Here is a 25,698-nt window from a genome sequence, read left to right as displayed (position 1 = left end):
GCTCCACAAGCACACTCAAAACTCTAGTAAAGAGTGGAGTTCTTTTTCATAACAGCAAATGGAAACTATATGTGTATTTTTTTATGTGTTAGATGGATTAATTAACATACATATATGGATGACCAACAATCATTTCAGAATCAGGAGAGCGTTGCTTTCTTTTGTTAATGTTGGCAACACGATGTGCAACTTTAAGAACTTTACCAGGCGAATATCAAGACTATGATTACTTACATAGTATATTAAAACATTAACTTGTTCACTTTTATTAGTTTATATTGTTTTACATAACTTTATAACCAGCTTTCCATAGCTCAAACATGGGAATATAGGCCACATAAAAACTTTGACTTGCTAGTAGACTAACTAATACATTTATCCTTTGTCTAGGCCTGTTTTTAGATCTTTTATACCAACAGATTCACGCATTTTAATGTTTCTGCTTAAACTGCAGCCTGCTTCTTTAAATCAAATTTCATGTTGTTTAATGAGACCAGTTAGTGTTGTAGAATTTATTTTCTGGTGGACTGGTTGAAAGAAAAAAAAACAACCACAACATAGCATCTTGAAGTCCTTTATATACATTTTTTTTATTAAATATAAACAATATAATTACTAAGATTATTGCCCGAATAAGAAACAGGAAGATATGCTTTAACAAGTAACAACTTGATTATTTTCTTCTGCCTTTCGGAATGATACTCGAGGACCAGTGTGTGAATAATCACAGAAAAAGCCGCTTTAGTGTTACACACATAATACAAAGCCACTGTGGAAGGGTTATATAGAAACGCAGTTAAAGCACAGAAACTGATTTGTTATTCAGTGTGTTTACATTTATAAAACTAAAGTTAGTAAAGTCTCTGTATTATGACAAAAATCTGAGCATAGGGCAGAAAAACCAAAAAACAACAACAACAAAAAGCATAATACTGTCTGTAAGGCACAGCCAATAAGCATGGTATCGCAAACAATTCGTATTATACTGTGGTTCAGTTTGTTTCATGTATTCATAATTACAGACCCTGATCATCACTCATCTCGTCATGTTTAACATGTCCCATGTCTCTTATTATCTGATGCTTGATGTCAGTCGTCACACTTTTACTGGTGAGGAGAAGTGTGGAACAGGATTTAGGCTTGGACATGTCATGATAATGGGCACAAAACACTGTAGAAAAGAGAAAGCAAATATAGTGATTGTTATATGTTTTAACCCCTTTAACATCTTAATTTTATTGAACTTATTTTTATATGTTGATGGTTAGTTAGTGCTTGGTTTGGTGTGCTGCATCTATATCAAAACCAGAGTCCACAATATGACAACCCCCGATCAATGCCAAAAAAAAAACAAAACACTGTCACTCTCTGTAACTTAAAATCTAAATGTTACACTTTTACTGTAAAATTTGAAGATATTTAAAAATCCACACAAATTTCGACCTGTCTCCTTTATACAAACACTGATCAGGCATAACATTATGATCACCTGCCTAATATTTTGTTGGTCCCCCTTTTGTTGCCAAAGCAGTCCTGATTCATTGAGGCATGGACTCCACAAGACCCCTAAAGGTGTGCTGTGGTATCAGGCACCAAGATGTTAGCAGCAGATCCTTTGACTCTTTCAGGACCGCACACGCACCCATCGATCCATGTGATGTAAAAGAAAACATGATTCATCAGACCAGACCACCTTCTCCCATTGCGCTGTGGTCCAGTTTTGATGCTCACCAGCATTAACTTTTTCAGCTACAGTGACTCGTCTGTTGAATCGGACCATATGGCCCAGCCTTCGCTTTCGTTTACCCCTGTTCCTTCCTTTTACCACTTTTGATAGATACTGACCACTGCACCGGGAACATCCCACAAGAGCTGCAGTTTTGTAGATGCTCTGTCCCAGGCTTCCAGCAGTCACAATTTGGCTCTTGTTAAACTCACTGAAATCCTTACGCTTGCCCATTTTTCCTACTTCTAACACATCAACTCTGAGGACAAAATGTTCACTTGCAGCTTAATACTGTATATTTCACCCACTAACAGGTGCCAAGATGAAGAAATATAATTAGTGGTATTCACTTCACTTGTCAGTGTTCATAATTTTATGCCTGATCAGTGTATATACAATCAAAAATTGGTAGTAGAATTGAACAAAGACAACTAAACTGTAGGATAATTGAGAAAACATTTAGCCATCAATCAGGTGCAGTGAATGAAAACATCATCAAGGTTATGCTACAAGTTCAGGTGCCTCATCTCTTTAAGAATGAAAGCAACTCACAATGGAGTCCTGAAAAAGGAGCGTCGAGGCCACAGGGTTGTAGCAGCGGGGATGAGCCGGCCATGACTGTGGGCGGGAAGTGTACATAGTGCATTCTTCGTCCAGAAACATTTCCTCCAGGGGCAGCAGACGCCGTCTCAGAATACAAGCGGCAGAGCTAAGGCTGGAAGCTGCAGCAAAAACCATAAACACTCACAAAGTCACACAAAAGCAAAATGTTTCGAATGATACTCAATTCACCTAATGTAACTATACCTTTAATCTTGCAAAGCTTTCCTGGAGTCACTGATCTCTCTGTTTCAGAGTTCAGTCCACTCTGTGATCTGCTGCTTTGGTCTGCGCATGGCTGTAGCTGCACTGCATGCTGAGATGTCTCAATTGAGGTAGGCTGAGCACCATTCGGAGCAAACAGCTTGTGACCAGATGAAAACACGATGACTGACTGTCTGTGCGGTGCCTGGATGAACGGCTGCGCTGCTGGAATCTTCTCTTTTTCTGACTGGTTTGTTCCTGCCTCTGTGCTCACTTCTTGATTTAATGTATTTTCAGCCTACGAGAAACAAAATATTGAAATTCAGAGGCAGTTATCCAGGTAGATCACTACTCTCAATAAGTTGTCAACAAAGCAAAAAACCAAAGTGTTTTGTGTCTTACAGACTGGTGATACAGTTGCATTTGACCAGATGTAACCTTGTCCTCCATCTGCTCGTTCCCCTCGTGCTCTGGTTCTTCTTGAAATAACCTCTGAACCACTTCCTCCTGCCACAGATTTATATTTCTGTGTTAACAAGTTTAATGACTATAATACAATGCTGTTGAACTCTTAAGCTTGACTGGGACGGGGGATTTGATTCATTTTCTTTAACAGCAGCTCTGAAAACAAAACACCTGGTTTATATTCCATAGTTACAGATGGTCTTGTTTAGCAAAAGCTCCAGATAAACAGATTTTAAAATGCATGAGTGCTTGTTAAGATCGATATATCTTTCTTTCTGAGCCTGTAGTGAAACCTGGGGATATTCAAAAAGCATGATGATGCAATAGCTGTAATGGCTCTTTCCCCTTATGTTTCCTCACTACATGGCTCACAGAACATCTGGGAGTCACATTTGAGCTACATGGAATTAATCACGTATTTCTACTGGTTTCACTACAGCCTCAGAAACCCTTTTTTTTTTGCCTTTACCACTGTTACTAATGTAAGCTACAGTTACTTCATGGATTCTCCTCAGCATTAATGAATAGATGGATAGAATGTTTATTAATATGCTAACTGTTATGTTATTTTAGCGTTTGGAAAATGTTCCCAGTGTCAGAAAACCTTCTTTAAGAAAGTTTATTTTAATTGTTTGGATGGAGCATTTCTTGGGTAGCATGATAAGCTGCATTTTTTGTCTGGTTTTATGAAAACGAGAGGCTGGTAAAGGACAAACAGTTTAAAGACGCTATAATGTAAGTGAAAAGCAGAAAAAAAACAACAACGTAAAAGTTAAAAAAAAAAAAAAAAAAAAATATATTATATATATATATATATATATATATATATATATATATATATATATATATATATATTTGTGAAGAAAATGCAGTGATATTAGCAGAATAAAATACTTGTTTGCCATAACATTCTAATACAGGAGAATAACCATGTTAATACATGTTACGTATGTCAAAATGTCCAAATTTGTCAATTTCTTACTTCCTGCTGGGAGGAACCGGCCATGCAAGAGGCTTGTGTTCCACCAAATCCAGGGGAGATGCTCAGAAGGTGTGTATTGTGTGTGGACTTAAAACCCCTCTAAAACACATAAGAACATGCATATACACATGTAGCCTTGTACAATTATCAGATCAAAACAAAATAGACTAAATCATGATGTAAACTGACCACAGATTGGGACTGGGAGGCAGGAACTCGCTGTGGATTCCACGTACTGACAGGAGTTTGGCTGACACCTGTATTACAAGAGGAGGATCAGATTATTATAACATATTCGAAAGAAATACCTCAAGTTCTACCAATTTGTGTTAATAATTAATGCTAGAACAGAAACATTTATCAGATAAAACAGATCTTGGATCAAATATTTACCAGCGAACAGGTTGACAATCAGAGGTACTTTGCAGGTACTTCCAGATAAAAGAAAAAAATTAACAAAAAACCTTACCAGTGTTTCCTGCCTCTTCTGCTTTAGATTTCCTCAAGGGTACTCTTTGAGCCTTGAGTAAACAAGGTTTAAAATCAATATTATTCATTCAGAAGTGCTGCATCTGATGAAGAAATTTGATTCTTGGACTCACTGTGTAAATGGAGGTGGCTCTTCGTGAGGGGCAGACAGACACTCTAGGTGTTGTTGCACCAAAAGTGCCCACTTTAACACCCTCGTTTTGCAAAATACTATGAAGTGCTGATGGGTCAGGGGAGAACGTCACAGTGCCTGCCAAAAGAGATGCATCAGTGTTTGCTAACATCATCTTTAAATCGATATTCAGATTTAGAACATTTGAATTATAGGTACTCCTTCTCCATTTTCATGCTTTCTGGTATACTTTTCTAATTTTATCATCTACATTGTAAAGAAAATCTTAAATCGGTAATTGGGGGGAAAAAAATTACAAAATTGAGACTGCTCTGAGAGTAAAGGACACACACCGGATGTAAATGCTTCAGATGGAGCTTTCTTAACAGGTACCCTCTGAGCCTGATGGACACAAAACACACCTCGTAAAACTTCCTCTATAAATCTTACAAAATATAAATACATAGAAATAGGAACACTTGAAGTAAAGCTATAGTGGTTTTAGATGTGTTTTTAGGGAGTGTATTTACATTGAATATACTTTAAAAATAAATGGAAAAAAGTATGAGGTGCTCTTTAAAAGAAAAAAATTAATTTAGCGTTGACAAAGTCCTACATTTACGGCATTAAGCAGACGCCCTTATCCAGAGCGACGTACAAAAATTACTGTGATATAAGAGGAATAAAACACTTAAAGATTTACCAATACTTTATATAAAAAAAATAAAATTAAATAAATAAAACCTTACATAATTGATAAATTACTTTTACATAGAAATGAGTTTTTCCACATGATGGCACATGGATAACCGGAATTCTCATTGTCTGCTTTAGTTTTTTTTTGTTGGGTTTCCATTTCTTCGATGGTGCATTGCTATATTATAAGTTTGATTTACATGATTGATTTAAATTCCATACAGGTTACAGATTGAGGTACAACAACTGGATTGTAAATTTGTTTTGTGGACTCACAGAGTAAATAGAGGTTGCTCTCCCTGGAAGGAAAGCTCTTGGTGTATTTACAGCTCCCTGTTTTACCCCTTCATTGAGAAGAATAGTGCGGAGGGCTGATGGGTCAGGGGAGAACGACACAGCACCACCTAGATCAGACAAATCAGTACGGTTTTAAAAACACAATTCATGGACAAAAACACAACGGTCTGACAACACGGTTCTAACAGGCATTAATCCAAGATGTAATAATGAGTAATGGCAATTTTGCAAGACAATTTTTTTGTATTCAAAAATGTTTGCAGAATCCCTCACAACTCAAACAGCCTTGCACATTAGCATATTTGTTTAAAATGGAACTCTACTGAGAGTAGTTATCTATTTTAACACCAAAACGACAGTAGCTCTTAAAAGTAAATGACTAAAATACATCTCATTATGCCCACATTTAATAATATCCACCCTGTCCACGTATTTCACTCTAAATTACCTGACTGTCTCTCTGGAAAAAGCTGATGCAAAAAAACAAACAAACAAAATACACTCATGCTAAATAAGATTACTAAAATTAAATAAATCTAAAGTGAAAGAGCATTTTACCAGCAGGTTCTTCAACTGATGTTGCTGTATGTGTCTGGGGCTTTCTAATAGGCACTCTCTGAGCCTAAAAAGCAAGATAAAAATGAAGAGATCTCAAAAAATTTAAAATCAAACAAAAAAGTCAAAACACAAATCAAACAAAATTTGAAAGTACTCACAGAGTATATGGAGGTGCCTCTTCCTGGGGGGCAGGTAGACACTCGCGGTGTCGCTCCATTATGCTCCCGGACCTTAATCCCCTCATTCAGGAGAATACTGCGAAGGGCTGATGGGTCAGGGGAGAATGCCATGGTATTTTCTAAAACCATAACAAATGGTAGTGTTACCAATTTGTGAATAATTTCTGATTTATCTATGAAATAGATACCGAAAAAAGAAAGAAAGAAAGAACTTTACACTGACTTAGAGAACGCTAATTGGAATCACACGAACCTGAAATGCCCTCGGCACCATGACAGCCCTTCTTCTTCTTTACAGAGACTCTCTGAGGCTAAAACATGGCTTAATTAGTCTTACATTAGTCTTACTAACCCCTCGCAACTTCATGTCTATTACAATAAAAATAGGTTATGTCCAGAAAACACCTGTCTGTTCTGAAAGGTCTGCTTTGTCTACAAGAAATGTGTGTTATAAAATGCTCCCAATTGAGAAGATGTACCATTGAGCGGTTTAAATCACAAATATAAACTATAAGCATTTGTGTATTGACAAAAAAATATGTAATTTCTTAGTTAAAGTCTTGCCAGGAACTCACAGTCCAGTATTGTGACAGAGAACTAATTAGTACTGCTGCGAGATGTTTTTGTCCAGGTTGAGTCCAGATTCTAGTGCTGCTGTCATTTAAAGTCGTACATCAACGATAAGCATTCATTTAAAAAATACTAACCAGGTAAACGTTGGAGCCTGGTCCAGATGGACATTTAGAAACACGTGGAGTCAGACTACTAACTACTGCATCACCAATTCCTTCAGACAAACCTACAGATTGCAAAATGCATTAATTATAGGTAAATGATAGCTAGAGCATTCTGTAAGATCTTTATTTCACATGTAATAATCAGGTCACACATTCAATACCAATTAACTGATTTTGTGAATAAAGGCTGAATTATATATTAATATATATATATATATATATATATATATATATATATATATATATATATATATATATATATATATATATATATATATATATATTATATGCTGATATCAGCAATGACAAGCATTATTAGCATTAAAACATGGCAAATGATTAAAAAATAAAAAAGAACTCTAATAATAAATTACTTAAATATTTACATTTCTCCTACATTTACTTACCATATATTAATAACAATATAAAAGAATAAAAAGTTTTTTAATATATATATATATATATATATATATATTTTTTTTTTTTAAGTTATTTTTAATTTAGTAGTTAATTTATTTTGTTTTGTAAATTAGTAAATTAAATAAAAAATGTAAATTCAAGTAGTGCAGAGTTTGTACACACCTAATCTTTCATCATTTTTGAGATTTTGACACATGCATGTTTCTTTTGTTTACATTTAATTCTTGGTAATTTAGCAGTGTAAATCTTTACTTTGATTTACTATGTTCAACTTCCTTTTTTTTTTTTTTTTTTTTTTTTTTTAAATCCTCCGTTTTTTAAAACCCCCTTATTCATAATAAAACCTTTACACACTTGGAATCTGGATGGTTCGTTTCTCCAAACAATTAGCTGAATTATTGTCATGCCTCTTGTAAAAACCTGCCGAAGGTGTTCTTTACTATTTGGATATTACCTTTTGACCTTGTGCTCCAGTTCATCCAAGAGCAGTTCAATAGGATTTAGGTGCTGTGACAGCAGGCTGTTCCAAGATAGAGAACACTCCACCAATCTGTCTGCTCTCTAAATAATAATTACAGAGCTTGGATGTATGTTTCAGATCATTGTCTTGTTGTATGGTGGAGCCGGTTGCAATTAGCTGCAGTCCATAAAGAGCTGCATAGCATTAAACTATGGAATCGAAGCCATGTTGGTTCAGTATTCCTTCAATAAATCTCCAACCTTCCATGTACCAAAACAATGGCAATCTATTAAGCGTCCACCTTCATGTCTACTAACACCTTTCTTGGTCTCTGTCTTACATAGGTTTCTCTGTTAGAGCCAAAAATGTCACATTTAAACTCAACTTATTGTCTTTTGCCTAGTCTATAGTGAATGAAACAAAGGAACATGCATGTGTTTTAAAAACCATAAAGGACTAGATGTGTCCAAACTTCTGATAAAAACTTATGCTTTATCATAAAAGCATTTATTTCATGAGGCATAATGGGTTATTACAAAACTATGGTTTATTATTAAAATGGAGGTTAAATCAATAACAGATTTAATTTGATTTTGTTGCCAACAAAAAATACAAGAATTAACCTTAGTTGTGTACTTATATTGCCATTTACATTGTTTATTCGTTAAAGAGCTACACAAGATTCTTTTTTTTTTTTTAACCATTTACAGTTATATTTAATGACCCCCGCAAAGTGTGTTAGTTCATGATGCTGCTTACATCTGCTATTAAAAATATATCATTATATCACCAGCAGCTCTTTATATATTACCAAGAAACTACAAAGCCTTCGGTCCTGAACATCTAACAGTTTTTCGAAAACTTTAAGTGATTAAAGAGGATGAATAATAAATCACCTTTCTGTGCTGTGTACTAGCAAACGACTTACCTGTTTTGAAATCAGCACATGAAACAGTCTGTTTAGTGCTTGAATGACAAACTGCTCGGTCGTCAAACTCACCAGCTTTGGAAGAAATCCTTCCATCGCTGGAAACCTCTGAATGTGCAAGTGTGATATTTCCCAGTTTTGTGCTCAAATCCCTCTGAATAGCAGAGACTATGTCATTAACTCTCTCTGGGTTGTTTGGCTTTGATGCTGTAGTCGTTTCAATTGCTGTACTTAAAGCAACATTATTAGTAACTGTATTGTTTGCATGTTGTGCAGATTTTTTTACTGTAGCAGCATTTTCAGTAGGACCTCCAGTTTCAGTCCCACGTTGAGAAAAGCTCTGTGTCTTTAATGGTGTAATCGAATGGTATGTAGGTTTTCCAGACTTGTTTGCTGGTTCAGAGCAAGCTTCAGTGGCTTTCTGACTGCGGGGCCGAGACTGTGACAAATTGAAAGGAACAGGCTTGGTGCATGTCTTCCTCTTTTGAGCTTTAACCTACAGGAATCAAAAAGTAATTGTGAACCTGACAGTAGTGTACATGATCAGCTGGGCAAAGTAAAAAAAAACAAACAAACAAACAAAAAAACACCTTTGTATACAATCATTCATCATCTGTGTCATATATAGAGAATGATGTCAGCCTTAAAACTTATGCTATCTATGCTGATATCCTGTTACGGGGGTGGTTCATTTTAGTGAAACTTTAAACACAAGATTTTGCTCCAAAAGAAAATAAAAATACTTAGTTATGAAAATGTATTTATGTATACTGGATCTAGATTTTTGTACAAGGTGAAATGAGCAGGAGATTAATGTCTTAAATCACTAAAAAAAACATTAATATTTGTATAAAACACATATCAATATCTATAATTAACACGTGAACAAGAAATGCGTTAAATTATAATTACAGTGAAATTTTTTTTACCTAAAAACCTAATTATTGATTACTAGTTTCCTGCAATAGCTTCACACTACATTTTTAATTAATATGACATTAAAACGACACTGAAAATGTTAATGGAGAAAAGAAGTTTTGTTCTTTTTTATATTTGATTTCTGCAAATATCATGCAATATCACTAATACTGTGCACATTTTTTATACAAACTCAGTACCCACCTGCAGATGCCTTTCTTCCCATCTCACATGAGCCGGATTTGGAGAGATGTCTGTTACAGCCGACTTTAGCGTTTTGGCAAGTACAGGAAGCCTACTGACCCCTGGAAGTTTATTTACTCCCTTTGCAGGTTTGGCAGATTTATTTGGATCTCTGTTTTCTGCTCCTCTTTTAGACGACTGCACAGTGTCCGGTTTGACCCTTGATTTCTCAGGAACCTTATTTAATTCCTGAGGCGGCAAACTTCTGTGGGGTTAGAAAAGTGAACAGACATGCATAAGGAAAGATCATACTTTTCACATAAGAGCTGTAGAATAAGCAAGAATCTGCTGTAGGAGGCATAACCATCTTATTTACCCCACATGCTCCTTCTGCCTTTTGTTTAGGGGACGCAGTGCTGCTGGTGAGGAGGCCATTTGGCGAATGATGATGGATTTCACGATACTGTTTATAAAATATTCAAACATTTTATTTCACCACGTATTCTTATCACTATTTCATATTACTGATTAAGAAAAAAAATTATAAAAAGATTTTGCCTGAGAGCAAAATAAAAACAGGACAAAAACACATAGCTAAAATAATAGCAATATATTATGATCCAATATATTACAGCATTACAGTTTTAGTGTCTATGATCATAGACCATGATTATAACTGCAACTACAGTAAAGAAAAACCAGCCTAACCGCCTACTGGTATAGCTCTTTAACGAGCGCACGAAATTAGTAGACTATTCATTTTATATTACACTCATACATACCAGTTAGTTATAAGTAAAAATCCGTGTTTATTCCGTTTTCTTATCAAATATGAAAGGCGAAAAAAGTACTTTTCCCCACACGCCACAGCAGCATGTTGATTTCCGGGGTATACGGCGATTTGTAAAAAGCACACTTTTCCATTGGCTAAAGCCAACCTCGCTTTAACCAATCACGGGGCTCCATTGGAACCGCTATAGAAACCAGGATGCCGCTTTAAACATCACGTGACCTTTGAAGATGGGTTTTTTTTTGGGTCGTTGGTTCTTTTGTCATGTGACCCCCATATACGCAATGTAGTATGTATATATATATATATATATATATATATATATATATATATATATATATATATATATAAATATATAATATATATAATATATATAATATATTATATATAATATATATATATAATGTATGTAGACGGGTTCAAAAATCTGCTTGTTCAGAATGTAACATTTTATTCCTGATCAATGAAACGAAATAAACTAAATGACTCAAATGTATATTAAATAATCACTTATTTTGATGAACGAGATTTAAAATAGTAACTGATCACACCAATGTGCACTTTTTGAATAATTCTGTTTGCTATTACAATAAACTTCACTCTTCTGGCTTTCCATTAGATTTTGGAGCGTTGCTGTAAGGATTTGCGTTATCAGCCACAAGAGCATTATTGTGGTCAAGCATTGATGTTGGGTGAAGTGGTCTGGATTGGAGTGCCAGTTCATCCCAAAGAGTGTTGAGGTCAGTGCTCAGTGCAGGACTCCTGTTTTTTAATTTTTCCACTACAACCTTGGAAAGTCATGTCTTCCAAAAGCTCGCTTTGTCCACAGGAACTGAAGATTTTCCATGCTTCTTGGTTCCTGCAAAGGAAAATGATATTGCTATAGTATACATAGTAATCAATTCAATTCCATATAGTATTTGACTCTATAGGCCATGTTACTATTTGTACACATGTAACAAAGACTAATATAATTAACTAAAAACTGCCAACACTAACAAATAAAAATTGACATTTTATGTTTGTTAAATTGAATTCTGAATCATTGTGTACTAAACGCTTAATTCTGATCAAGTCGTGATGGATTCACAGAAACAGTGGGTGTGAGGCAGAGGCAAGCAAAAAGACATCAGTCCATTACAGGGCATTATGCACAGAAACTTACACATTCATTCACACATTGGAGTCATTTAAAATAGTCAATCCATATTGTGGTTTGCTTACAGGAAATGGGAGGAAACCAGAGAACCCAAAAGAAACCCATGTGAACCTATGAAGAATATTGCCAATGCAAACAAAAACCTGGAATTGGGATTAAACCTACATAACATTTCATTCATATAACAACATACAAAATAAGTCAGTTACAAGTGAAAGCATACAAATTTAAAAAATATTCTTTAATTAAGCTCATTGGGGAAAAATAAAATAAAAATAACCAACTAGATTGTAATATACAACAGCTGGCAAGGACAAGGTGTCAAATTATTAGTAATATGCAGTGGATTTAACTTGAGTCTGAGTTTCAAGTTTAAAGTGGTGACTGTGTACATGTGATTTGTCTTTTCTTTTTTTTACATTTTCCTAATGTATTCCATTAATGAAATAGACCAGAAATAGAAAATGAACCCTGAGAGAAACTTTTTTCCTCAAGACAGACACAGAAAATAATAAACTGGGCAAAAGTGACATAAAAAAAAAAAGGAAACAAAAGAAGAAACTTGACTAAAAACTATTAAAGGCCTGTAAAAGGCCAAGAGAAAGAAAATTCAACAAATAGTATTTCTCAGATTCACTGGGATGCTCACCTGTTTCCTTTTCATTCCCTTATTAAGTAGTCATTTTTCATAATCACTGTTTCCTCACACTGATAACATTCATCACATGATGAACGTGATGATTTGAATACATGGCAGAGGGTGATTATTTCAAGGTCCTTATCTCAATGCATTTATTTTTGGTGTTCATGCTCATACTCTCCAATTATCTAAAATTCTCAATTCATTTAGATTTAATAAGAAATGCTTGCAATTACAACTGAAACCATCTTGAATACGTTTGGAAAAAAAAAACCCAAATTGTACTGGCTTTACAGTTTATATTTGTAATGGAAAAAGCAGTGAAAAAGTAACAATGGAAAACATTATGAACATACTGACTTCATTATCACCTTCCAATGTCATAAAACAAACCAAAACTAATAACATTTACCCTATACAAATAAAAAAAGAAAAAAAGTGACTAAACAGCTTGCAGTTATCTAACCCCCTCACATACAAGACATTTAGGTATCTTTGTACAAGATATGTTAAGAAAGATTTAAATGCAACAAACCTTTCATTGTAACTAACAAAATTACACCAATTATGTACACCAAGCCTTATCCCTTCATCACACTAGCCTAATTCAGTTTTAGATGCATTACCAGTTTACTAGAAATGTACCACACCACTCCTGCTGAAATCAGCCAGTAGAAGCTACACTTAAATACATAAAAACAGGTGGAACTAAGAACAAGACATCAAAACATCCTACTGTCTGCGCTGAATGACTAAAATATATATATATATATATATTTACAAAGCTGACAATCAGTAGAAATGCATTACATAACTATGTTAAAAACAATACATGAAAGCAAGTACTGAGAAATGAGCATTCCTGAACTAATGCTTACAAGGTGCTCAGGGTAAAATGACTTCCTGTTCATTATAAAATCACGGTAAACCAGCTGCTAACAAGTGACACACTTTATTCATTACTATTACCTTATCTATACATGCTATGTGCACTGATTCCGTGATGGATTCTCGTGCTGGAGAAAAACATTCACAGTGAAATATTTTGTTTGGATAATCAAGGTGTCACCTGTCCCTCAATTACCATCATGTCTACATAAGCAAGGGTCAACAAACTGTGAATAAAAATAAAAATAATAATAATGCATGGTGCAGGATGCAAAAGTCAACACAGTTAACCAATCATTTTGGACAAACGTCTAATAGCCACAATAAAGGATTTGTGACTGTTCCTATAAATCATTAAAAAAAAAAGACTCATTAATGGAGGACAAAATAGACAGAGAATAAACAATGAAAACAAAAAACCACTCGGAAGTGATTCGTTTTTGCCATATTTGTAGTTTAAAGTGTAGTTTTAAAGCTATCCAATAACAACTGTATCTCACATCATATGAGATGCATATCCATTTTTAGTGAATTTACCCTTCATGGGCAAATCTATATTGCATTTGAAAACAGTTTTACAGAAAGCATCACACCACAGGTCCTGCTCTAATCATTTAACCGATTATTTAAATGATGAATTTGTGAGTCACTTATTTGGCTAGAATTAAAATCCTGCAGTCTCACTGGCTTTTGCAGATAAAAAAAAAATATACACCATGCCATAGCCCTGATGCAGCTTTAGGGCTTGTTACTACTGCAGAGGTGTGAATAAGACAAACCACACATTTTGAATTTCACTGTGGTACAGAGTGGCTGAACTGAGACTTTTGGAATAGCTAGGTACAGCACATTTAAAAGTGGTAAATCCTGCCTCATGATATCAGTTTTATTACTTGACTCATTACATAAAAGGGTTTCACTTCCTTTTAAAAAACACAGTTCCCTCTTCGGAAGTTCATTGTCCTGTGACTGATAGCTATACAGTCATCTGTAAAACTGAACCGTACGGCACAATTAACTGCAAGAGCAGCTGTCTTTTTTTCAATCAATATACATCACAATTATGTAACGCAGAATTACATATGACAGCAATGAAAACTGAAGCCATATCAGCACTAACCCCTGAAGTGCATAAGAGCTTCTAGTTTTCTTACACAATTGAATAACTCATGAAGAGAAACAAAGGCTTATATGTTAAATAAAGGATAATAAAAATGCACGCTAAAAAGAGGTATTGAGCTTACAAATGATGTAAATAATATTTTACATGAAACAGGTCACAATTTATAAAAAAAATTCTGTCCTCAGTCCAACATCAATATCCTTCAGCCATTCTGTCTTTCCCCTTTTCTTCAATGTTTGTCCCTTCAGGTTCCTGCTTCTCCTGAGAATATCACCACGTCTCACCTCTCCCAGTGATCTCTACAGAAGAAGTTTGCCATTGCGGTGTATTTTCAAAATCTTTCCCAGTCTCTGTTTAGCTGTGGCAAGTCCTTTCTTTGGGCGTTTTCCTGAAAGAGGGGAAACAATTTTCATCAATTTGCATTTTGGGTAATTTTCCCTCGAAAGTTACCAAGTTACCACTAGAACACTGTGACGACATGTAGGTTTGGAAACATTTTAAAAACCAGGTGATCTGTTGCTTTTTAGATTTTTTTTAGGCTGGTCGATGAGGTATTAACATTTGAAACAATGTAATGCATCTTAACAAATGATTGAGACAGCACAAGAAATATACAGTCCATAAAATAGAGAAAAATTATTTAAAAAAAGGAATATCTTCATGCAGGAAATAGTGATGTTTATGCATACATTGTGCTTAAAATAAAATAAAATACTTTTCAGAAATACAACCCTTTGTACGACCCACAGTTAACAGCCCAAGGTGTTTACCTTGTCCAACTCCAGCAGCCCCCGGACTTGACACCCCAGCAGGTGAGGGTGCAGAGGGGGAGTAGCTGCTGCTGTTCTGCGGAGAGAGAGAGGGTCGTCTGGAAGTAAGGAAAACACCTGGAGCCATTGCAGCACTCCCTCTGGGGCCACCTGGGCCAAATGGGCCAGGGCCTGCTGTGTATTCATGGTCCAGCAGGCTGGCCGAGTATGTATCTATTCTCCTCTCTTCTGTGATACAGTCCACCAGAGGCTCAGGGGGTAGTGGTGGTGACATCGATTCTTGCTGTATCTGGAGATGGGATGCTGCCGAATGCACTTTCTCTTGAGGGGTCTTCTTTTTTGTGTATTTTCTCTTTGTTGTTGTCTTCTGCTGCTCCTAATATCAAATAAAGGAAAATCAGTAGAAAGCACTTCACTCGTAAATCCACTGCATGCTTGACTGCTTTGTGCTCACCTGTTGTGCCAGTTTGGCAGCGGCAGCAGCAAGTCCAGTCTCCACAGATGCGACTCTGGCACCCTCTCTCACTGGTCGCTCTTGCTTAGGCAGAGTTGGAGTCACACGAGCTGATTTTGAAGACGCATGAACAAGAATGATGTCAATCACATTCATGTTTTCATAGCTATAAAATAATCCTAATGAAATCACTGACTGAAACAGGACTGCTGAAACTGAGCTCCATGGTGTACCTTTAGGACTCCATGGTGTATCATCCCAGTTTCTCTTTCTCTTCATTTTAGCCTTCAGTGTGTGTTCTTCCTCATCAGACTCTAAAGAAGGGTACACTAAAGAAAAGAAAAGGAGAAACATTAAAGCATTAATAGAAGAGAAAATAAATTAAAACAATTCATCAAGAATTAACATGGCTTTTATGAGTTTATGCACTAAAATTAATGAGTGTCCACAGGTGACAAAGTTGAAAAGCCTACATAAGAACAGAAAACAATTATACGAACACTCATTATGCAGGAGCACAAAAAAAAAGCAAAAGCACACTGGTAATGTACGTAGACTGCACAACATAGCATGCACAAATATAATTTTTGTAGTGTTTATTGATAGATACTAACAGATATAATACAAGCAAAGAAAATAACTATGCACAGACAGTTGTGTATAGCAAGCTTGGCAACAATGTGGCTAAAGCAGTGTAGCTACCAATATCTGATGTTGTCTGTACCCACCATAATCAGAATCTTTAAAACATGTCCCCAATGTCTCCTGCTCATCAGGACTGTCGTCGTCACTGAGGTGCCTGGCCGGCCTTTTGATGGGCCGCTTGCCTGGCCTTTGAATGATGGTCTTCTTCTCACTCTTCTTCTCTGAACCACCCACCCACATGGCCCTCCTGGCTTTGTCCTTCATTGTTCCCAACCTCTCACCCCCTCCAGATAACGACAAAGGAGAGGAGGATGCAGATGAAGATGATGATGATGAAGACGAAGAAGAAGGAGGATTGGCCATGGATAGCATGCCCTGAATGGCATCACGGGTACTGGGAGATGCTGGTGCTTCCTCACTACAAAAACACACAAAAAAAGGATTTCACCATCTCACTAGCTGTTTTCAAAAATGTTTCTGGGACACAAAACTGTGCTAAAACATTTTTTATTCTTTTACTCAGACAGACTTTTTTTTCTCCTTGTACTGAAAAATGAAATCTATCAATAATTGTATTTTACAAAGCAGGACAATGTTTAAAGTATTGTTGGATATTGTACAGACCTATTCTTAACTTCAAAGTTTTCTTCTGCACGATTTTTACTGCTTTATTTACATTAAAATTATAAAATTAACAACAAATACCTGTAATATAGAACATGAACCTAAATTTCAAGTCAAAAGAATATTTCTAGGAAATTTTGGCTCTAATCTATTCAAAAGCAATTTGCATTATTGTGAAATTCACCATTACAGTCAAAAGGTGTATTTCCTTACCTTAGGGCAGGGTCCAGGCCAGCTACCTGTTTGCTAGCCTTAAGCAAGTCGAGAATTCCACCTGCTCCTGCCTTTAATCCTTGCACAGTGAGCATCTCTTCATCAGTGGTGTAATCCTCCTGAGTGACACAAGAAAGATTACTCCAGGCAATATAGTTTTTGCAGCACTTGTTACTCGATACCATATGCAAAAGGACTGAGCTCAGGTTTACCTCAATGTCAAAATCCACCTCCCCAGGCTCTCTGATACGGTGTGGGTCTGAGCATGGTTTTGCTCGTGGTAGTTTCCTGGGAAGACCTACTGCAGAACGGTATTGGCTTATATCTTGATATTATATACACAAAAATAATGTATTGCATCACGAAAAGACAAATGTTCCTACCAGCCAATTTCTTTTTGCTGGGTACAACTGGCCTGCGGCGAGGAGGAGGGCTTTCATCTATCTGAAGCTCATCCTCAGAATCAAAGTCTGAAGAAAGAGCTGAGCTGCTTGTTAAAGGTTGGAATTGAGCGGTGCGTCCTGCTCCATTAGCGTTACCAGAACGCCCCCCCTTCTTCCTAGAAGCACAGAAAATGATAGCACAGACATATCTATCACTATAGCAGCACTATGGCAACAGGAACCTAATATGAATGTTATTACAAGTCCAGTAGTACCCTTGTATCTTTCCATTGGTGAGAACAAGTTTAAGCTTGCTCTTGTTTATTTTCCCTTCAAAATCTTCTACACAGGCACCTGGCAGGTCCATCTATTATAAAGAAACAGACATTGAAACAATGTTGAACTATAAAACATCAGAAGATTTGACAAACCCAAAATGTTTGTCTATTTAGGGTCTGTTTTCACATAATTTGCATGATACCTTGCTCTTGTTTTTGGCTTTACTTCCTGGTTGAAACTTCTTCAGGGTGTGTTTTGTATGAATTTCAAGCAGATCCAACTCTCCTGCCTCCATTTTCATCTCCTTTACTTTCTGGCCTTTTTTCTTGACCCCTGGGGGGCCTATGCCTCCACCACCTGGTCCTTCCTTGGGTTTAGGGCCTCTTTTCTTACCAGGAGGTCTTCCAGGGTTGAGAGGGGCAGTTACAAGAGGTTTTGGGTGAGCAGAAGGAAGGGTCTGTGGGCCACCAAAGGGAGCACCACTTCGATTTATATTCTGCTGAAAGATATCCTGTCGAGAAATTAAATTGAATTTAGAACTCCAAAAGTCCAGTGCATTCCCAAACATTTACAAAACATTGGGTGATCTTTACCTCTACAAGTCGGATCTCTTTAGCCAGGTCCTTTACCAGCTGTTGGGTTTTAATGGTTTCTGGAATCTCATCCTCATGCTCAGCCAAGGACTGAAGAGCAAACAGTAACCAAATAAACAGTGTTTAATCTGGATGTGTAAAGATTCTTGACATTAAGAAAATAATGAGGTCATAATAATGAATAATAATGCTGCTGAAAATGTAGTTACATTAAATAGTTCTACCTGTGGCAACAATACCACAAAAACAGCTCTTCACTGGTACTGAGCAAAATAAATAATTTCAAGTTTCCATTTTATGAATGAAACAGGCCACCTCTTTGCGAGTCCAGCTTCGGAACGCATTATTGAGAGCCTTGGCTCCATTGACCAGATAAGAGGCAGGATGTCGTCGATTTTCCCTCAGACCTACATGACAAACAGAAACATTAGAACAACTATTCGGTGGAAATGGATCAGCTTTATTGATACTACTTGCTTATTTGACTAGGTTAGAAATCATCCCTGAGTTATATGTTTGAATGCTTTTAGCTTGATTCTGTGCTGCCAGATTGTAGCAATATAAGTAGCAGGGAGAAGCCTTGACCTATACGTCTTCAACACATATTTCTGGAATGTCTTACCTCTGAAAGTGTCGAGGAGGTGCTTGCCAACATACCAACACACAGTCTCAAAATTAGGAAACTTAAACAAGTCTGCTGTGCTGAGTCTCTTCTCTATTTCATAAGCTCTGAGATGGACAAGAAAAAGATTTTTAGAAATTAGACATTGTATAATAGCAATATACCCAACTAAATATATAAATGAGTAGATTAACACCGTACCGAAGTTGCATGTCAATATTAAGGCTGTGAAGAAAATTTCCACCAAATGCCAGACAGTCAACTGGAGTAAGAACTGCATGGATCCATCCTGATGGACGATAAAATTACAGAGGATGCATTATTTCAACTGTTAACCAATTAAGAAATAGTCAGGGGCCTACATATTAGTCTGTACTGAAGAATAAACAACTGTGTTAATTATGAAATGTGCAAAGCTGTACTGTACATGCTTAAATTCATAAAGAAAAAATGGTTATTTAAATAATTTTTGAGTAATTCAATAAGCACACAGTAAAATTAATGCTTTTTTTACCAGTCGGAATAAAAAGAGTGTTTCCTTGCTTGAGTGAGCACTTGTAGCACATATCCACTTGGTCCCCAAAAAAGAGCTCATTCTGATTGGAGGAAGAACTCCAGCGCTCAAACAGTGCCAGATTAGCAGAAGTCGGACGAATCAGATAGAAAATCTTCTCACCCTGATTGAAAAAACACACAGGTTTTAGTTATTGGCAAATAAAAGGGTTAAAAAGGTTAAAAATTTCAGCTTCTTTACCACAATTAAATAAGTGTGCTTTACCCTTAGAACATGGTACCACACAGAGGTTCCTCCAAAATCAATGTGGAAGTCAGTGTAACTGTCCTTCACACCCATCAGGCAGTACTTCTGAACATTTGGCCTCTCAAACACAGACTCTTCTGGCCAGAGGTTTTCCACCCATGACAGCTTCCTCACAATCTTTGGGGTCTCTACGAGGTTAGATAACCTAGAAAACACACACACAGAAAAAATGAGAAGCCTGGCAACAACACTAAGACAAAGACTTAATTTACTGTGGATTCATTTCACAATAATGTTTAACAACATTTAGATTTTATCCCCTTAAATCAAGGAAAATTTTTAATTTTCTATTGCAATCTATAGATCACATTTCAGATTCCAGAATGTAAGGCATTATGTGGGCTAGTAATGTTAGTTAATATCCATCTATTCTAAGGTAATTTTCACTAAAGGTTAAAATATTGGCACATTTGCATTTCCATTAAAACAAACTTCATTGTGTCCTGTGCCTATGACTTCACTTGTAAAAGGAAGACAGCAAATGATCAATTATGAGATTCTGTAATAATTTTTAATGTAGGTTTGTTCAATTTTGAGTATTATTTTCAATATGTGCACCCAAGAAGATTCAAAACAATAGCCTGTAGAGAACATCTACTTGTGTGGGCTGATTTAGGAGATGGATTAGCCACATACAGAGTTCTATATTGGGATTTAATGCCAAGCCATGGGGAAATTGCACATCTATTGTTATATTACATATCAGGAAATACAAGAGGTTCCAACTGCATCTCCATACCTGGTGTCTGAAAACTCCAGGCTTATCACGTTGAGCACTTTGTCTCTGTTGGGACTATTATAGTACTCTGCAAAGTCCCCCAGTTTCATCTTCAGGTCCGCCTGACGTACCACGTCAATCACATCGATTTCTTTATCACTCCCTAAAACAAAAAGCCATCAGCAATTTTTTTTTTAATAAAATGTCAATGTAGCTTGTCTGATCGTAAAGAGCACTAGACTGCTAAAGGCTAATTACCAATGTAGTGCTCAACATCAGACACAGAGAAAGATGAGGGAGGCAGACTCATGCCTAGCCCATCCCTCCTCAAGACCAGGACTGGAACACTGAAGGAACGTTCCTCCAGAAAGTCCACTGTGAGCTGGGCTCCTGTAGGCTTCAGTAGGACCTCATCAGCACTACAACACAAAAAGTATAAGGGCATTGACAACTACTTGTTTTACATGACTCCTTTTTAAATATTTTTTTAACACGATTTTAACCACATTTACAATTCCTGCAAAATGCTTTAAAAACAATAAAAATATACATTAAAAAAAACACATCATATTCAAATAACTCTTTACCACCAATTTTTTGTAGCATTTCTCATTGCCCTATACTAAATTGTAATAAAGGTGCTCTCGAAACAGAAAGCTGAATGATCCAGCACATCCTATGTCACATAAGCAGACAAAATATTACAAATGGAAAGCAGGGTAATATTTGTAAACTGGGCCTTGCAGTGGTAGGTTGAGAGAGAAATGCAGAGCTGTAATTCTATTTTTCCCCACATACAGTATGTACTTATTTGATACACAAAACTTGCATCATCTTTGGTCTTTTTCTGAGAAGAAAATCCGAAAAATCCAAAATTGTCTTGAGTCTGGTCGACTCTAATATTTGAATAAAATATCTGTCATTCTAAACGTAGAATTGGAGCTGCAACAACTAATTGATAAAATCGATAATATTTGATAATGAATTTTGTTGTCAACGAACTCCGTTATCAATTATTTGGGATGCGCAAGTTACAGGTTAGCATGACGGCAAGCGCTCGAAAAAAAGCGGCGAGTACAGGTCAACCAGCAGCAGGAAAAAGTGTGTCTCCCAAGTCACGGATGAGGGCGAAATATCAATAGAGTGAGCAAAAACTGTTGCACTGTCAAGACAGTCGCACTGGATCTGCTCTGTCATGACTCTCGAGCATCAGGTTGCACAATCACCTCTCTCTCAACATAGCGATGGATTCAATTAAACCGGTGTGAACACCTAGTCAATTTTTTTACAGAAGGAAACAACCCAGCATAAGTAAATTTTGTTCAAGGATAAATTCCCCATGCACTTAACAAGCAGCCACTATAAGCTTTATAAAATAGCAAAATTTAAAATAGTTAAACTCAATATGTGGCTGTTGCATTTTTTAAGTATACTTTTCTCCATAAATACCTTGAATTATGATTAATTAGAAAAACATCAAATAAAAAAAAAAAAAAAAAATGAAGGAAAAATAAATCAAAATGATTAATCGATTATCAAAATAATTGTTAGCTGCATCCCCTACATAGAAACAAAATACGAGTGTTCATTGTTTCTGTTTCTGTACTTTCTTAGGATTGCTGGCAGGGAAAAAAATTCACACACATTACCTGGGAAATGTACGACTGCGCAACTCACGAACAAACTGAGCACTCCCAGTCTTCACAGGTCGCCCTGATTCTCTCCTGCCTCCTGAACCATCTGACTGCTTAGAACCCCCACGCCGCTTACGCACTACAAGAGAAACACGAACAGAGATAAATTAGTGCGGCTTTTCATTGCCACTGGTTTCACATGAAGCTTCTATTAGTAAAAATTTTAGTAGACAATAAGTTATACACAGCAATTAGACGGATGTAGCTACTTACTGACAGAGGGTCCATGTGTCACTTGACAGTTAGGGCAGTGGTACAGATCAATGTCTGCTGCTTTATCTTCTTCCACGCCAACACAGCTAACACCAAAACAATACTTAGTACTTAATAAAGATTAGCATGTCTAATGTTATAAGGACAAGATATCACCTACCTTCCATGAAACCAGTCTTGACAAACGTCACATTCGATCATGAAGCGTGTGACATCATAAGGGAGTCGGCACAAGCAATACACAGGAACGGAGGCCATGCTGAAACTGTTCCCAAGCTATTTCAGCACCAGAGGCCTTGAACTTGACTGGGCAGGGGTGGCACTTCAGTGTACCCAGGTTACAATTTTGTCTCTCACCTCAGTCGGTCAGTAATCCCGTACGAGTCAGATACACTGCAATGTGTTAATCAATTGAAGACAGATCACAAACCTGAGCTTCCGTCACCACGTCAGCTGGACTCAGCAGTGGGTACATGCCACTATATAGCACCTGTTGAGACAATAAAAAAACCTTCATTAACACAGTTCTCCCTCAAGATTTACCGCATATGATTGTCATTTACACTTCTACACCCACAAGCAATGTCTGTAGGAGGAACATAAACACTGAGCTGATCAGCTGTTTGTCTGCTTCTCTTGGAAATCTCACGCAAAAACACAGGGCTCTCTGATTAGAACGGACACGCCAGGAACTTATAGTCGTTTTTCGCGTTTTAAGATTTTATTTGTGACTTCAGTAAATAAATTGGAGAAAGCTGTAACTCCAGACCATGTGCTAGCTCGCACTCAGCTATGTCCTCATTGATAAGTGAATGAGCCCAGGAGCGCGCGTGTAGTGCTAAATATAGATAAAACTATCAAAATCCTTAACGGGTGCGATTAAAAATAAGATAGTAGTACACCACGTTTAGCAGCATTTATATTATAAAATCTTGGTTTTTTCAACTTACAAGTAGAGCTAAGTGGGAAACCCGCTTGCCTTCGCTGGAGCCTTAAGTTACTATAAACAATACATACATTGAGCCCAGCTAGCTAGCAAACAATTAGCATGTTGGCGACACGCGAATAGTATAATAATCCAACCAAACAGTGTATATATATAGTATTTACACGCGAATAAATGTAATATCCATATTGCTTTTAAATTCTAAATTTGATCGTTGGAACACTTTTTTAGCTGGATAACTACTTAATAACTGACAAATACAGCTAGCAGGCTAATATTTCGCACTGACATGAGCTAAGCTACTATTTAGCCGCGCTGTGTAACTTCACGTTATCCATTAAAGTTAGCTGTGCAACTTTTCTAATAAAAATACCCAATACAAGATTGCGTGCTGATGCCATATTGCGGTTAGAAATAAATCAGAAAATCAGGGTCCTGCAAAAGACAAGGTGTGTAGACGGCGCAGGCGCGGTCGGGTCTTACCGATTGTGGAGTGTAGCTGGTGACCGAGGCCCGGGTGCGTCATGCCGGTTAGAGTCCGTGGGAAAAGCCGAGGCGTCGCAAGGCCTAGTTTACAAATATCTCAATGCTTTCCATTCGCAACATTTATATCTTTGGCTAATTTAAACCGGGAGGTTTGTGGATAATTGAAGTAAAAATGCACCGAAATGTGACACACGAAGTGCAAAAGCAACAATTATATCCGATTTACAATAGAAACACTGGCGCTGGAGGACTTCTCCATGTCGACACTGTCCGTGCAGCGACCGCTGTCTGTAGTAGACGGAACAATACCGGCGTAGCTTCATTTCGGATTAACGGGCCCGGTGCGTTCACAGTCCCTCTGCCTCCACAGCATGAATAAACAGATTTATTTATTTTACAGAAAAATGCGATGAATTTTATAATCAACTATGATATAAATTCAACGAGAAGTATCGGCCATAAAATTGTATTTATTATGATTTAGTGAGGATTCACGCGTTAAGATTTTAAAGTGATTTAATTCACAGATATTTTATTTTCATTTCACTGTAACCAAACTGTAAAATTGTATATAAATCTGTTTTTTTTTTCTAATTTTAATATCCCATAACGTATACCATCGTGTCCTAAATCTCCTTCCTTCTTTTTAAATAAATCAATAAATGCAAGGCCTACTTCGTTATATAATCTGTAACTTTTTTTTATTATAATTGTAAGCAACAGAAGACTGTACAGTTTACATGTTTTTTTCCCCCCAATAGTTATTTTGTTTATGTATTTTTAAAGGACATGCTATCATATCACGAATTTCAAAACTATTATTAAAAGCATGGCTATGAGAATTCTAGTACTTTTTTTCTGTTCAAGACTCAATAGTTTTTTAACAATTATAATAAAAAACCCTATCTATCTATCTATCTATCTATCTATCTATCTATCTATCTATCTATCTATCTATCTATCTATCTATCTATCTATCTATCTATCTATCTATCTATCTATCTATCTATGAGACATGTCGTGCTACAATCTGTCCACTAGGGGGAGGTATTAGCGCTGTAGTACTGATACTAGGCAATAAAGTGCAGCATGGTAAAGCAGCACACTGAGCACCTAGCATAAGATAAAGCTAATGAACTATTAATCAGTATGCCATTTTATATGCATATTCAACTTGAACATGAAATGCACCACCCATTGCATTCTATGGAATAAACATTAAATCGATACGTGCAACTGTGTAATACTTATTGTCACAATTCAACAGCTTTACAATTGTTCTACACCAGTAGCTTTGCCCAAAGCATTTTTTAATTTTCGACTTTCACACACCAAAATATCACACATGCTAATCCCAGAATTTTCTATAGCATTCTATACAATTTGAAATGAAATGCACTCATACTCATAGATATATAAATTAAGTACCTATGTGTATTAAAATAGGTACTCAATTTCCACCTTAGCTTTCACAATCTCTTCTTCTTCTTTACCTTTGTTGTAGGCATATTCAAGAAAATGACTCATCTTTTATACTTTTTACTTTTGTGTACACTGTGTAAACTTGTACACAATCACTCATGTGACCCTAAATTTAAATGCAAATAAAGAAATGACATTTAAGATGCCTTTGAATTCCACGTGTTGAATATTACTTCAGTATAATATGAACCGATCATTACTC

At 36.4% G+C, this 25,698-nt stretch overlaps 2 protein-coding genes across 5 annotated transcripts; both read right to left on the bottom strand.

Annotated features, from left to right (window-relative positions):
* Positions 1-560: 560 nt before the first annotated feature.
* Positions 561-10,887, bottom strand: troap (trophinin associated protein). 3 transcript variants are annotated; one of them, XM_083569491.1, is made up of 18 exons: positions 10,737-10,887; positions 10,331-10,417; positions 9,976-10,219; positions 8,854-9,349; positions 7,016-7,107; positions 6,562-6,619; positions 6,288-6,427; positions 6,130-6,193; positions 5,551-5,678; positions 4,932-4,980; positions 4,580-4,716; positions 4,447-4,498; positions 4,167-4,234; positions 3,978-4,076; positions 2,933-3,037; positions 2,534-2,828; positions 2,279-2,448; positions 561-1,171 (listed from the first exon to the last, which is right to left on the bottom strand). In XM_083569491.1, the coding sequence occupies exons 2-18, from the start codon at positions 10,387-10,389 to the stop codon at positions 1,097-1,099; spliced, it is 2,331 nt and encodes a 776-aa protein (XP_083425617.1). In that variant the 5' UTR covers positions 10,390-10,417; positions 10,737-10,887; the 3' UTR covers positions 561-1,096. The 3 variants fall into 3 exon arrangements, with proteins under 3 accessions (XP_083425617.1, XP_083425615.1, XP_083425616.1); XM_083569489.1 differs by having other exon boundaries at positions 4,170-4,234; positions 10,737-10,862; XM_083569490.1 differs by having other exon boundaries at positions 8,926-9,349; positions 10,737-10,862.
* A 1,420-nt stretch (positions 10,888-12,307) lies between these two features.
* On the bottom strand, positions 12,308-24,656 carry phf8 (PHD finger protein 8). Of its 2 annotated transcripts, none has more exons than XM_083569798.1 (22): positions 24,012-24,656; positions 22,743-23,072; positions 22,583-22,668; positions 22,325-22,448; positions 20,934-21,094; positions 20,697-20,838; positions 19,916-20,102; positions 19,652-19,814; positions 19,339-19,426; positions 19,138-19,244; positions 18,831-18,922; positions 18,516-18,605; positions 18,125-18,433; positions 17,919-18,010; positions 17,644-17,819; positions 17,473-17,558; positions 17,261-17,379; positions 16,507-16,841; positions 16,012-16,107; positions 15,779-15,888; positions 15,325-15,700; positions 12,308-14,942 (listed from the first exon to the last, which is right to left on the bottom strand). In XM_083569798.1, exons 2-22 carry the CDS (start codon positions 22,838-22,840, stop codon positions 14,854-14,856), a joined length of 3,126 nt encoding a protein of 1,041 aa, XP_083425924.1. In that variant the 5' UTR covers positions 22,841-23,072; positions 24,012-24,656; the 3' UTR covers positions 12,308-14,853. The 2 variants fall into 2 exon arrangements, with proteins under 2 accessions (XP_083425924.1, XP_083425923.1); XM_083569797.1 differs by having other exon boundaries at positions 17,473-17,561; positions 24,012-24,382.
* Between the last annotated feature and the right edge of the window lie 1,042 nt (positions 24,657-25,698).

The sequence above is a fragment of the Silurus aristotelis genome (genome assembly GCF_946808225.1).
Source record: "Silurus aristotelis genome assembly, chromosome: 19".
Classification (NCBI taxonomy): domain Eukaryota; kingdom Metazoa; phylum Chordata; class Actinopteri; order Siluriformes; family Siluridae; genus Silurus; species Silurus aristotelis.
The sequence above is the reverse complement of the archived record's forward strand: the minus strand, read 5'-3'. Positions and strand labels throughout refer to the sequence as shown.

Excerpts from the sequence above, each read along its gene's own strand:
- troap (XM_083569491.1), bottom strand. The coding sequence starts at position 10,389 with ATGGCCTCCTCACCAGCAGCACTGCGTCCCCTAAACAAAAGGCAGAAG. Across the intron at positions 10,220-10,330 it reads AGGCAGAAGGAGCATGTGGG|AAGTTTGCCGCCTCAGGAAT; the intron begins GTAAATAAGATG and ends CTAACCCCACAG. Across the intron at positions 4,077-4,166 it reads CCTCCCAGTCCCAATCTGTG|AGGGGTTTTAAGTCCACACA; the intron begins GTCAGTTTACAT and ends TATGTGTTTTAG.
- phf8 (XM_083569797.1), bottom strand. The coding sequence starts at position 22,840 with ATGGCCTCCGTTCCTGTGTATTGCTTGTGCCGACTCCCTTATGATGTC. Across the intron at positions 17,380-17,472 it reads AGGTGGATTTTGACATTGAG|GAGGATTACACCACTGATGA; the intron begins GTAAACCTGAGC and ends TGTGTCACTCAG. Across the intron at positions 14,943-15,324 it reads GGCTGCTGGAGTTGGACAAG|GAAAACGCCCAAAGAAAGGA; the intron begins GTAAACACCTTG and ends CCCCTCTTTCAG.